Raw genomic sequence first — 12,329 nt, 5'->3', positions numbered from 1 at the left:
ATTCATAGGAGGCTATTATTACCTCCACTTATGAAAAAATGAGTCTCAGAGAGGGTAAGAAATCAGCCCAAGGCCACACAGCGAATCAGGAGCAAAGGTAGTATTAGAGCCCAGAAAGCAATGTAAGAGTAGTGGTTAAGCCAATGAAATTTGGAGTTCACGGATATGGGGTCAAATTCCAGCAGGTAATCTGTGGCAAATCACATAATCTCTACATTTTTGCCTCTGTAAAATGGAGCTAATAACAATTCTGTGTGTGGTTATTAGGAAAAGTAAGTTTTAAAATGTGGGTAGGAAGCTCGGCACATAGTAAGTGCTTATTAAATATTGGTTTTATTACTTATTCCAAAGCCAAGTTCTCTCTACTCCAGTAGTAAAACCTCTAACAAAAACACCCCTACAAAATAAAACGTAACTCATAACCGCCCTACTGATGATTTGGGGGCCTTGCCGCAGACCCCTCCTGCCATAGAAAGCTACCTCTCCCCCACTTCCTCCCTAGGCAACCACACCTTTTGCAAACAGCTCTAAGGGTCAGCGAGACCTTCCTCTTAAGACTGGGGAGAAATCTTCCTTTCGTGCCCCCTCCCCCATTCATTTACCTATTACGCCCGTAATTTCTTGCAATGGGCTCACAGCCGTTGAGTGTCATTTTCGACTTGGGCAGTACCCGGGATCCTCCACTGGGGGCGGACTAGAGCCCAAGAGCCCTGTCCCCGCGGTGGAAGGCGAGGGACGGTTCACTCTCTTTCTTTAGGGCGTGAAGCAGAAGTGTCTGTACAACCTGCCCTTCAAGAGGAACCTGGAAGGCTGCCGGCAGCAGTGCATCCTGGTGATGCAGCTCCCCAGGTGCTGCAAGGGCTACTTCGGGCGAGACTGTCAGGGTGAGGGCGCCTCTTACCGCCTCGCGACTCGGAAAGGATTGTGCGATCACTGGGCAGCTTTGGGGAGTACTCAAATTGTAAAGGGGGAGAGGGGGAGTTGCATCGCTCCTGATGACTCCGCTCAGATAAGATCCAAAAGCAATCATTCAGAAGAGCTGTGTAGCTTGCTTTCTACTTTTTTCTTTTGTCGTATTTTGTTTTTTTAAAGAACTGAGATTCTACTGTGCATAGATTCTAATTGTGTCTTGCTTTTTTGCTTAACTTATAGCGTAAGACATTTCCCATGTTGCTAGAAACACCACATTTCATTTTTGACGCTAGTCCATGATACTGATAAGCACGTGAGTTTAAATGAGTTTAAATCTAATAGAATTGGCAGGATGCTAGACTAATATGATATGTGTGGGCCATTCTTTCCTGAAACCCTCCTGTTGTAGGATGTGTAACATCGCCCTCCCTCTCTTACCTCCTTCCCAAAGGGCATTTAGGCCCATCCCGAAACCCCTGTATCTAGATACACCTTCTGGCCAATAATACATCAAAAACAGGAGCATAACAAATACCATGGCCCTTCCCATCTGCCATGCCTTGTTTTAAGTAACCACATTTATTGAGTGCTACTTCCAGTATATATCAATACATTTAAACCTTGCAACAACCCCTAGGAAGTAGATGCCATTGTTGTCTCCGTTTTACAAATGAGAAAATGGAGACACAGAGAGGGTAAGAAGCAAGCCCCTGGTCCCACAGTGTGTCTCCAGAAGCCATGGTTTTAACTACCATGCATACTTCTCTGTTCTTCCTGGTCCAGCTGAGAAAACTCTGGGCTGGGAGTTCACGCAATCACCCAGCCTCCACTCTGCATCACTAAAATGTGGACCATTCACAAAAATCGGGGCCACCTCTTATATTTGTTCAGTGCTTTGTCTTTTCAAAATGCTCTCAGTTACAGTACTTCGTTTGATGCCCATAGTCACGATGTGCTATAGGTCAAGTGGGCACTCTGTCATCAACGTCATCATCTCGACCTAAGAGAACTGAAGCTCAGAGCAAGTTCATTATTTAGCCCAGATCTACTCAAATAAAGGTCTCCTGACCCCCCAAAACAGTGCACGGTTCAGTATATTGCCCTGCCAAGATAGAATCCTATCAGATACACTTAAGTTCATGTCCCATAGGCCAGTGGCTTGCCCTAAACATCCAGTGACACTATGTGGGTGTGTCCCCAGGGCCACCATCCCTCTGGGCTAATGGAGGTCAGAACCCACAGCTGAGGACAGGTTGGCAGCACATTTACAAGGGTGCTGAGCTGCTCTGGGTCTGGGGACACTGTTGAGTCACGGCTGTCTCATCTCTTCCAGCTTGCCCTGGAGGACCAGATACCCCGTGTAATAACCGAGGTGTCTGCCTCGATCAGTACTCGGCCACGGGGGAGTGCAAATGCAACACCGGCTTCAACGGGACGGCGTGTGAGCTGTGCTGGCCAGGGAGATTCGGGCCTGACTGTCAGCGTATGTGGCCCCCTCCCCTGTGCTAGCCTGTCGTTCAGCTGTGTGTTCCCTGTCCCCATCCACAGCATCCGCCTGACCTGGAAGCATCCTTCTTCCTCTCTCTCCCGACCACCCACTTCCCATCTGCCTGCCCTTGCATGCTTTTCCCCTCCTTGGATGTGTTCCCAGTTTCTATCCACTGAAAGAGCCTCATCTCTGGAAGTGAAACTCACATCCCCTGCAGCCACCAAGGCAAGCTGTGGCTGAACCACATTCAGTCATTCAGTCATTCAACCAACACATATTTACTGAGTCCTTATGAATATTGCTGGCTAACATTTATGGAGTGCCTACACTGTGCCAGGCACGGAGATTTACCATATAATCCTCACAACAACCCTTTGAGGTGGGTACTATTATTATCCCCACTTAGCAGATGAGAAAACTGAGGCACAAAGAGGCCTTAAGGGACTTGCTCAAAAGCCAGGAATTGTTCTAAGTTGTAGGGATACAGTGGTGTGGGGAGGGGGCAAAATCCTAGCTCTCAAGGGATGTACATTCAAAGGGAGGAAACAGATAAAAACTGCAGAAACAAAAATAGTTACAAAGGCTATAAAGCAAAAGAATCAGATGAAGAGGAGGGAGAAGGAAAGGAGGCGCTGTTTTTGAAGACATCTCACAAAGGGAGTATTTGACTAGAGACCTAAGCGAGGTGTGGGAGCCAGACATGGGGATATCATCAGCAGCCCTGTCCAATCGAATTTCAGCAATGCTGGAAATGTTCTATAACTCTGCCATCAGGAATGGTGGCCATTGGCCACATATGGCTATTGGACTCTCAAAATGTGTGACTGAGGAACTGACTTTTTTGTTTTAACTAATTTAAATTTAAATAGCCATGTGTAGCCAGTGACTACTGTACTGGACAGCACAGATTAGAGGAATGGCTTTCCTAGAAGAGAGATGAGCAAGTGTAAAGGCCCTGAGGCAGCAGCAAGCTTGGCATGCAAGGAATAGCACAGAAGCCAGGGCGGCTGAGCAGAGGGGCAAAGAAGAGGAAGAGAGGAAGGAAATGAAATCCGAAGGTCACCAAGGGCCAGATAACATAGGAGCTTCTTGGCCAGAGACAGGTCTTCAGCATCTATTCTAAGTGTGATGGGCAGCCATGGAGGATTGTGAATGGAGGAGTGTCATGAGCAGATTAGAAAGGATCATTCCAGGGCCAGCCCGTGGCTAGGCGGTTAAGTGCGCGCGCTCCGCTACTGGCGGCCCGGGTTCGGATCCCGGGCGCGCACCGACGCACCGCTTCTCCGGCCATGCTGAGGCCGCATCCCACATACAGCAACTAGAAAGATGTGCAACTATGACATACAACTATCAACTGGGGCTTTGGGGGGTAAAAAGAAGGAGGAGGATTGGCAACAGATGTTAGCTCAGTGCCGGTCTTCCTCAGCAAAAAGAGGAGGATTAGCACTGATGTTAGCTCAGAGCTGATCTTCCTCACACACAAAAAAAAAGAAAGGATCACTCCTGCTGCCCTGTAGCAGAGCAAGAGCAGAAGCAGGGCCGATTTGGGGGAAGCTAATGCAGCAACCTAGGTGAGCACTGGTGGTGACTTGGGCTGGGGTGGTATTGCTGGGGGTGGCGAGGAGTGGAAGATTTTACATCTCTTGAAGATTTTACTGTTAACTAGATTTCTCGTTAGGAGGCCCCAGATGAGTTTCTCTCCCCCTTCTATTCTGTTACATACCCATGACACCCTCTACTTCTGTGTTTATAACACTCACCGTATTATAATTACATGTTCAGTAGCCAGTTACTCCTAAACCATAAGTTCCATGACAAGAGGGACCTTATGTCTAATGTTTTCCACTGTAACCTCATTGCCTGCTAGTGTCTGCCCCATGATAGCCACTGAATAAGCTATTTTTTGAATGTTTGAATGAATGAACGAATGACTAGGGCATAAGGATGGTGCCTCCTACACCGACAACACAGCCAGCAGGTGGTCAGCGAGCAGGCTGACTGGATTTCAATCCCTGATCACCAATTCCTGATCACACTCCGATTTGCTTTACAGCCTGTGGCTGCTCGGACCACGGAGAGTGCGATGACGGGATCACGGGCTCCGGGCAGTGCGTCTGCGAAACAGGGTGGACGGGCCGCTTCTGCGACACTCAGACAGGTCTGTCATGGGAGCGGTCAGCCACCGGCAGCACCATGCTGCAGTGGTCGCTGCCAAGAGCATCCAGCTGAGCTTGGGGGGTCTGACTGACACCTGGAAAAAACAGCAAAGCAGGTGTTCCCTTTTCCACGAGGAAAAGATGCTTTGGATGTGTGGCCCCAGGCCTCAAGAGGTTTGGCGACTTGAAGGAAAGTTAGATGAAAAGATTTAACGCGAACCCATGAAACCACCATGTGGTCAGCTACAATTGTGGAAGGACCCATCTCAGGCAAAGAATACAGGACTGGGCAGGAATGGTCCCTCAGGATCGTGGTCCTGGGCCCAGATGTGTACTGACACAGAGGTCAAGTGGTTTCATAGAAAACACACGTAGAAAACCAGGATCTGGGGGCTGGCCCTGTGGCGTAGGGGTTAAGTGCACACGCTCCACTGCTGGCAGCCCAGGTTCGGATCCCGAGCGCGCACCAATGCACCGCTTGTCAGGCCATGCTGTGGCAGCGTCCCACATAAAGTGGAGGAAGATCGGCACGGATGTTAGCTCAGGGCCAGTCTTCCTCAGCAAAAAAAACAGGAGGACTAGCATGGATGTTAGCTCAGGGCTGATCTTCCTCCCCAAAAAAAAAAAAAAGAAAACCAGGATCTGACCCCTGATTCTGCTACTTACTAGACAAAACAGCATGGGATAACCCACCCTCTCTGAGACTCAGAGACATGCTCATCCCTAAAAAGGAGTGCATGGTGCGCATTTTGCAGGGGGAGGATTGTTGTGAGGGTCAGAGGTGGTATTTTGACATGCCCAGTGTATGTGGGTGCTCACAAAGAGTAGCTGCCATTATCATTGTCACCGTTATCATCGTCGTCAGAATCTTGATCCTCACTGAGCAGTCAGTTTTCTGAAGCCTCTCTCGTACCCAAAGCCCTGTGTGCTGGTGGAAGGTCTGAGATGTGAAGGTTGAATTATCCAATGTGCATCACTGTCATTTCATCCTCCCCGGGGTCAGAAGGGCATGACTAAGCTCTTCCTATGGGCTTTAGCAACTTGAAGTTCCAGAATTCCGATAGTACCCTTAACTTCAGTTCCTCCTCCTCCCCCCTCCTCCTCCCCTACCGCCCCATGGCTTCATGCTGCCTGTTGACCCTGCAGCCCCATCCAACCACCAAAGCTCCAGACTTCTCCCAAGCCCACTGGTGCCCTCAGAAGGCCATGGAACTTCTCCTCCAATTTAACCATCTCCATCTGGAACCCCATGCCCTTAGGGTAATCTGCCAAATTCATCTCTGCTAGCAAATTTTGAGGTATAAAGTTTTAATTGGTTGCCCCTAAAGGTAACATGTTTGCATTTTAATCTGGATAACATTGCAGAGACAATGTCATAATATAAAGGAGTAATTCTGGAATCTCAGAATCTCCAGGCTGGGAGGGACCTTAGCAAGTCACCTGCATCCTCTGGCTGCAAGGGGGCACTTTTGAAACACAGTGGAGGTCAGAGAGTCTTGGGAAGACGCCTTAGGTGGGTCCCAACTCTTCATGGCATGCGTGCAGGACGAATGATGACCTTTTTCTTTGCAGTTTTACCCCCAGTGTGCACACCTCCTTGTTCTGCTCATGCCACCTGTAAGGAGAACAACACGTGTGAATGTAACCTGAATTATGAAGGGGATGGAATAACGTGCACAGGTGGGTCCCCTCCGAGCATGTGTGAAATACCAGCGTGCTGCAGGAGCAGAGCTCGACTCTGTCATAGTGCCTGGGCTCCAGCCTGGCCCTTTTACTTCCTGCCTGGGCCACTTGGCAATACCCACCTTCTCTGCAACTCAGCTTCCTTGATGGGTTTGTTCACATCTGACCTGCCCACCTCCCAGCTCATGAAATTGCTTTGCAAACTGTGAGGCACTTTATTTTACAGCATTTTTGTAACTCTACAAGTAATCCAGTCATACTTTAAAAATTTCAGAAAATACACTACAGTATTGAAAAAACAATGGCAATTAAACCTACACAGACTCACCACTCTGTGAGAACCATTCTGAACATTGCAATGGCTGTCTTTAGCAGTTAGGATATAGGTTCAGCCACACAGGCTCATAGAGATCCAAATGAACAGTGACATAAAACAAGGCAGAGGTTTAGATGCTTATTCTTATTTCAAATAACAGTTTGAATGGAGGCATCCAGGGCTAACCTAGGGTTTCACTCTGAAAGGTCATCGGGGGCCCAGCCTCCTTCTATCTTGTTGCTCTGCCATCACTCACCTGCCTGGCCCTAGATGGCCGCTTCCATAAGCACATCCCAGGCAGCAGGATGGAAAAGGAGAAGAAGGAGGCAAACCTCCTTCCCTGTAAGGATACACCTAGAAGTTGCTAAAATCCTGTCTGCTCCCATCCCATTGGCTGGACCCACATCATCTGTCACACCTAGCTGCAAGGGAGCCTGGGAAATGTAGTCTTTGGCTGGGCAACATGAGCCCAGCTAAAAATCTATTACTATAGAAAAAGAAGACAATAGGTATCTGGGGAAAGCTACCCATCTTGGCCACAAGTACTTTTAACTTTTTTCTTGAATAAAAACTCATATAGAGATATAGACTTTCTTTACAAAAATGAGATCTTGCTATACCTGCTGTTTTGTAATCTGCTACAGGGCAGTCCAGAAGTGGGTCAGCGCTCAACAATGGCAGCAAAGACCTAGCTTCTGTCTTTCTGCTCTGCCATCCTTAGGGTGAGGCCTTTTGCCCTTATGTCTATTCTCTCAGGGTCTCAAGTGGCTGCCATGACTCCAGCGAAAAGGCAGGCAAGAGAATCAGACGGCTCTCCAGCTACTCCTGAGGCTAGAGCTAGTGTACTATTGGGCTGAAATTTGGGAGGCCGTGAAAACAAAGGTCATCAGAGGCAGCAGACACAGTGGGGAAAGCACAGGCTTTGGAGCCAAACCGACCTGGGTTTAAGTCCCGGCCCCCCACATTATAGCTGTTTTGCCTTTGTCAGTTCAGATAAGCTCCCTGAGTTTCAGTTTGCTCATCTGTAGAATGGGGGTAACAATGTCTGTCCCACAAGGTGCTCAATTGTGTGCTAACTCACACACACACACACACATACACACACATAGGCAACTGTCCTAACAGTAAACTCCCAAACTCATTCAGAAAACTACCAAAGTGAAGCCTAAACATATGTGACAACTGAGGGCAGAGGAGGACAAGGGCCACCAGGCCTGGTCTGTGAGGGTATTAGCCACAGGATATTAGTGTTTCCAAGGCCAGCACAGAGGGAGAGAGGTGCCGACATGTTGGGGCCTTTTACTCCCCCAGTGCCACTGGTCCTAGGATGACCTATGCCCCCAATCTGAAGCCCCAGTGACACAGATGGTGGTTAACTGAGCCCTCTGTCCCCTGCTCTTGCAGTTGTGGATTTCTGCAAACAGAACAACGGGGGCTGTGCAAAGGTAGCCAAGTGCTCCCAGAAGGGCACGAAGATCTCCTGCAGCTGCTCGAAGGGCTACAGGGGAGATGGCCACAGCTGCACGGAGATAGACCCCTGTGCGGACGGCCTCAATGGTGGGTGTCACGAGCATGCCACCTGCAGGATGACAGGCCCGGTGAGTCCCCCTTCCCTCGGGAAGTTTGGGAGCAGCTTCTCGTGCCTCACTCAGCTTGGGCTCTGCTTACCGTTCAGCCTCTTCTAAGCTTTCTTCCCACCTCAGTCTATTTCCTGTCAGGTCTGCGGGCTAAAAACAAGGTTATGTCCCAAGCAGATAAAGGACTTTAGTGGAAAAACTGGGGAAATCCACATAAAGTCTATTGTGTAGGCAATAGTAATGTACCAACTCTAATTTCTGGGTTGTAAGTAATTTACTATGCTGATGTGAGATGTTAACATTGGGGGAAACTGGGTGAAGAATATATGGGAACTCTCTCTGCTATCTTTGTACGTTTTCTATAAATCTAAAATTATTCAAAATAAAAAGTTTATTAAACCAAAAAGAGTTGGTAAGAAGTGGCAGGGAAAGTGCAAGTTGGGCACTCACTCAAGTCTTCTTAGAATGGACTCAGTGCCCTGTTGCTCTTTTATCTGTTGGGTAGAGAAGATGGTGGATGATAATGTCCGTTATGGTTATAAACGTGAACCTAGAGTCAGACAGCCTTTGCGTCTTAGCTCCTGGACTTAGACGCTGTGTGGCCTGGGGCTGGCTACTTAATCTCTCTGAGTCTCAGTTTCCTCATTTGCAACGTGGGCCTAATAATAAGGCAGACCTCATAGGATTGTTGTGAGGATTAAACAAGATTATTCATCGATTCAACAAATGGTGATCAAGCACCCACTGTGTGCTGTTGCAGAGGGTGGGGACAACACTCATTGCAGAAACAAATGCACAAGACACTTTCAGAGAGCACCAGGAGTCGTGGAGAACAGTAATTGGGCCAATGTGATAGAAGGGACCGGAGAGCTACTTTATTTAGGGGGCTTAGGGAGGGTCCTTCTGAGGAGCGACATTTGAGCTGAGATGTAAAGGATGACGTTTCATCACAAACCTGTACAAAAGCAAGACGAAGCACTAACTGAATTCCCACAGGACAGGAGAGGCATTTTTCTTGGTCTTTCTGAGCATCTCCTATGCTGGATGGCGGCCCGCAGAGCACTCGGGGGGCCTGGGGTCCTAGAGAAGGGGCTTTGTCATCTTTTCCCACTCTCCCCACAGGGCAAGCACAAGTGTGAATGTAAAAGTCATTACGTGGGAACCGGGATGGACTGTGAGCTGGAGCAGCTGCCCATTGACCGCTGTTTGCAGGACAACGGGCAGTGCCACGCCGATGCCGACTGTGCCGACCTCCACTTCCAGGGTCAGTGTGGCTAGGCACTGCTGGCCCGAAGCCCCTGGGCTTCCGGCTTGGGGAAGGGACCTGTGCAAGAACAAAAGGAAAAACAAATTACAAACCGAGTCCAAACAGCCTGATCATTGCCCAGGACCCAGCACCCAGCAGGCAGCAGGCTTCTGTCATAGAGGGAAGGACTAAACCCAGAATTGGACCCCAAGCCATCAGAACCAGGAGGGAGCTCAAAGGTCAACTACCATGAATCTTCCTGATACATGCTTTCCCCAAGTTGCTTAGTAACCCCTGCACCTGTTGACTGGAATTGAATCTCAGGAGCATAGTTTAGGGTTTCAATAACAAAGAGGAAGTGCCTGCCACATGCAGAAGCAATTTCTTAGCAGCTGTTTTGATTGGCACATATCCCATTGCACATAAGCACATTAATTGGCATACATCCCATTCACTTCCAAAGATTATTTGAAGGGCTTCTAATAAACCCACAGGTATAACAGAACTAAGAATCATAACACACGATAAAGTAAAAAGCCAAGTAGAAGTGCAGAGTGCGGGAGATAGGACATCTTGAAATTTGATGGGTGAAAGCCATAAAGGACCCACAATCGTAATTCTGAGCCAGGGCAAGGAGGGACTTCAGTGGTTCAGAAAGCAATTCAGAGCACCGCGTATTATGGCGGATCAAGATTTATTGGATGTCTCTGACTGGGTCAGGTTTGTTTTACAGACATGGTAATTTTAGTGAGGCAGTTTTTATACATCTCAATAACTATTGACTTAACATCTGTTGTGTACCATCTTAGTCCATTGGGGCTGCTACAGCAAAGTACCATAGACCGGGTGGCTTACAAACAACAGAAATTTACTTCTCTCAATTCTGGAGTCTGGAAGTCCAAGATCACGGTGCCAGCACGGTAGGGTCTAGTGAGGGCCCTCTTCCGGGTTGCAGACTGCCATCTTCTCATTGTATCCTCATGTGGCAGAAGGGGCAAGGGAGCTCTCTGGGGCCCCTTTTATAAAGGCTCTGCCCATTTATGAGGGCTCCACCCTCATGACCTAGTCACCTCCCAAAGGCCCCACCTCCTAACACCATCACATTTCAACATATGAATTTGGGGGGTACACAAACATTCAGTACATAACATATGTAAAGTCCTGAGACACCTCGAATCCCTTTTGGGGATGAGATAGAGGATGTATATAAGCAGGGGAAACATGTAGGATATATGACATTGTCTCCTTGCAAGGAGATTCCCAATGTAGTTGGAGAAATTTTTTTAATTAATAAGACCAGGAAAAGAAAGTAATAAGATAGAAGACAGCAATTTATCTCATGCTGATGGTGCAACTGAAATGAGAGAGAAAGAATAGAGAAAAGTTGAAAGCAGGGACTCAAACAGATATTTGTACACCCATATTCACAGCAGCCTTATTCACAATAGCCAAAAGGTGGAAACAACCCAAATGTCCATCAACAAATGAATGGATAAACATAATGTAGTATATCCACACAATGGGATATGACTCAGCTTTGAAAAGGAATGAAATTCTTATACATTCTACAACATGAATGAACCTTGAAAACATTATACTACGTGAAATAAGCCAGACACAAAAGGACAAATATTATATGATTCCACATATATAAGGTACCTATCATAGACAAATTCACAGAGACAGAAAGTAGAATAGAGGTTACCAGGAGCTGAGGGGAGGGGAAATGGAGAGTCATTATTTAATGGGTACCAAGTTTCTGTTTGGAATGATGGAAACGTTCTAGAAATGGATAGTGGTGATGGTTGCACAACACTGTAAATGTACTTAATTCCACTGAATTGTATATTTGAAATGGTCAAAAGGGAAAATTGCATGTTATGTATATTTTGCCACAATAAAAAAAAAATTTTAAAGAATAGTCAGAGAGGGGAAAGATCTCCAGGTAAGATGGGAGAGGGAGTCCTCAGAGAAGCTGAATAGAGGCCTGAGACTATGGTGGAGACTTGAGAGATGTTTGAACTGAGCTAAATACTGAGGAGCTGGGAAGGTATTTCTGCCTGGGGGACAGCATGGACAGCAGAGAATTCTCAAGGGTTGACTGAGAAGGACGAGGCAATGAGGAGGAGACAGAGCATCATATCAAGGCTATGACCCCAAGGTAACAGGGTCTCTACTGGGAGGAGGAATGAGACGAAGGAAACTTAAGGTTTCCATCTCAAGAGACCAAACCCAGTGGTGGTGTTGGGTCAAAGCAGATGGGAGGGAAGGTGACGAGAAGTTTGAAAGCTTGGTTGGGGACACTCTATGTTCATGATGATGGTGGGACTTCCAAGCAGAGAGATTTGATAGGCAGTTGCTATTTAGAATGGGGACCAGGGACGTTGATTTATGAGTCATTTGCTTCAAGGAGTGTGAAGTCAAGAAATGCTTGGTTTTTTTCTTTAGGGCACAATTCTTTCAGCCAGTTCTGCCTGTTCCCAGAGCTCACCGACAGGTGGAAATCTGTTGAGTTCATGGAGCATCATCCATCTTCTCCAGGGGGCTTTTCTCTTCTCCTTTCTTATGAATACCAAGAAAATGTTGGTAGTGATACTAAGTGACTGGGCATCACACTGGACCCACCTTCTGTTGTAACTGAGTGGTTACCCTTACAAGACAGGACAGCACTGGGGTAATGCCCCAGCCTTTCGTGTGGGCATGGTTACAGCCACCGCACACTCAAGAGGAAGTGCCTGTTCTCACATGGTTCAGAGAAGGGCAAACCAGCACAGACTGTACAGCAACCAATTTGACAATGTGTGCTCAGAGCCTGAAAGTAATGCATGCCTAGATTTGGTAGCTCCATTTCAAGGAGCACATCCTATAGAAACAATCTAAGAATTGAATAAAGATAAACATACCATCCTGGCATTACCTAACATCACAAAAAATTAGCAACAACATATAA

The 12,329-nt window shown here is 47.4% G+C and overlaps 1 protein-coding gene across 1 annotated transcript in view; it reads left to right on the top strand.

Moving 5' to 3' along the window:
• Positions 1-12,329, top strand: part of STAB2 (stabilin 2) — a 153,692-nt gene that overhangs the window by 128,022 nt on the left and 13,341 nt on the right. The window contains exons 55-60 of the mRNA XM_004418038.3: positions 758-884; positions 2,246-2,395; positions 4,455-4,559; positions 6,130-6,237; positions 7,961-8,154; positions 9,256-9,397. Of these exons, the coding sequence (XP_004418095.2) occupies positions 758-884; positions 2,246-2,395; positions 4,455-4,559; positions 6,130-6,237; positions 7,961-8,154; positions 9,256-9,397 (826 nt within the window). The remainder of the gene's footprint in view (positions 1-757; positions 885-2,245; positions 2,396-4,454; positions 4,560-6,129; positions 6,238-7,960; positions 8,155-9,255; positions 9,398-12,329) is intronic.

Source organism: Ceratotherium simum, chromosome 25 (assembly GCF_057802395.1).
Source record: "Ceratotherium simum simum isolate JZ-2026a chromosome 25, ASM5780239v1, whole genome shotgun sequence".
In the NCBI taxonomy this organism is placed as follows: domain Eukaryota; kingdom Metazoa; phylum Chordata; class Mammalia; order Perissodactyla; family Rhinocerotidae; genus Ceratotherium; species Ceratotherium simum.
Note: the sequence above shows the minus strand (reverse complement) of the source record. Positions and strands in the feature narration are given on the sequence as shown.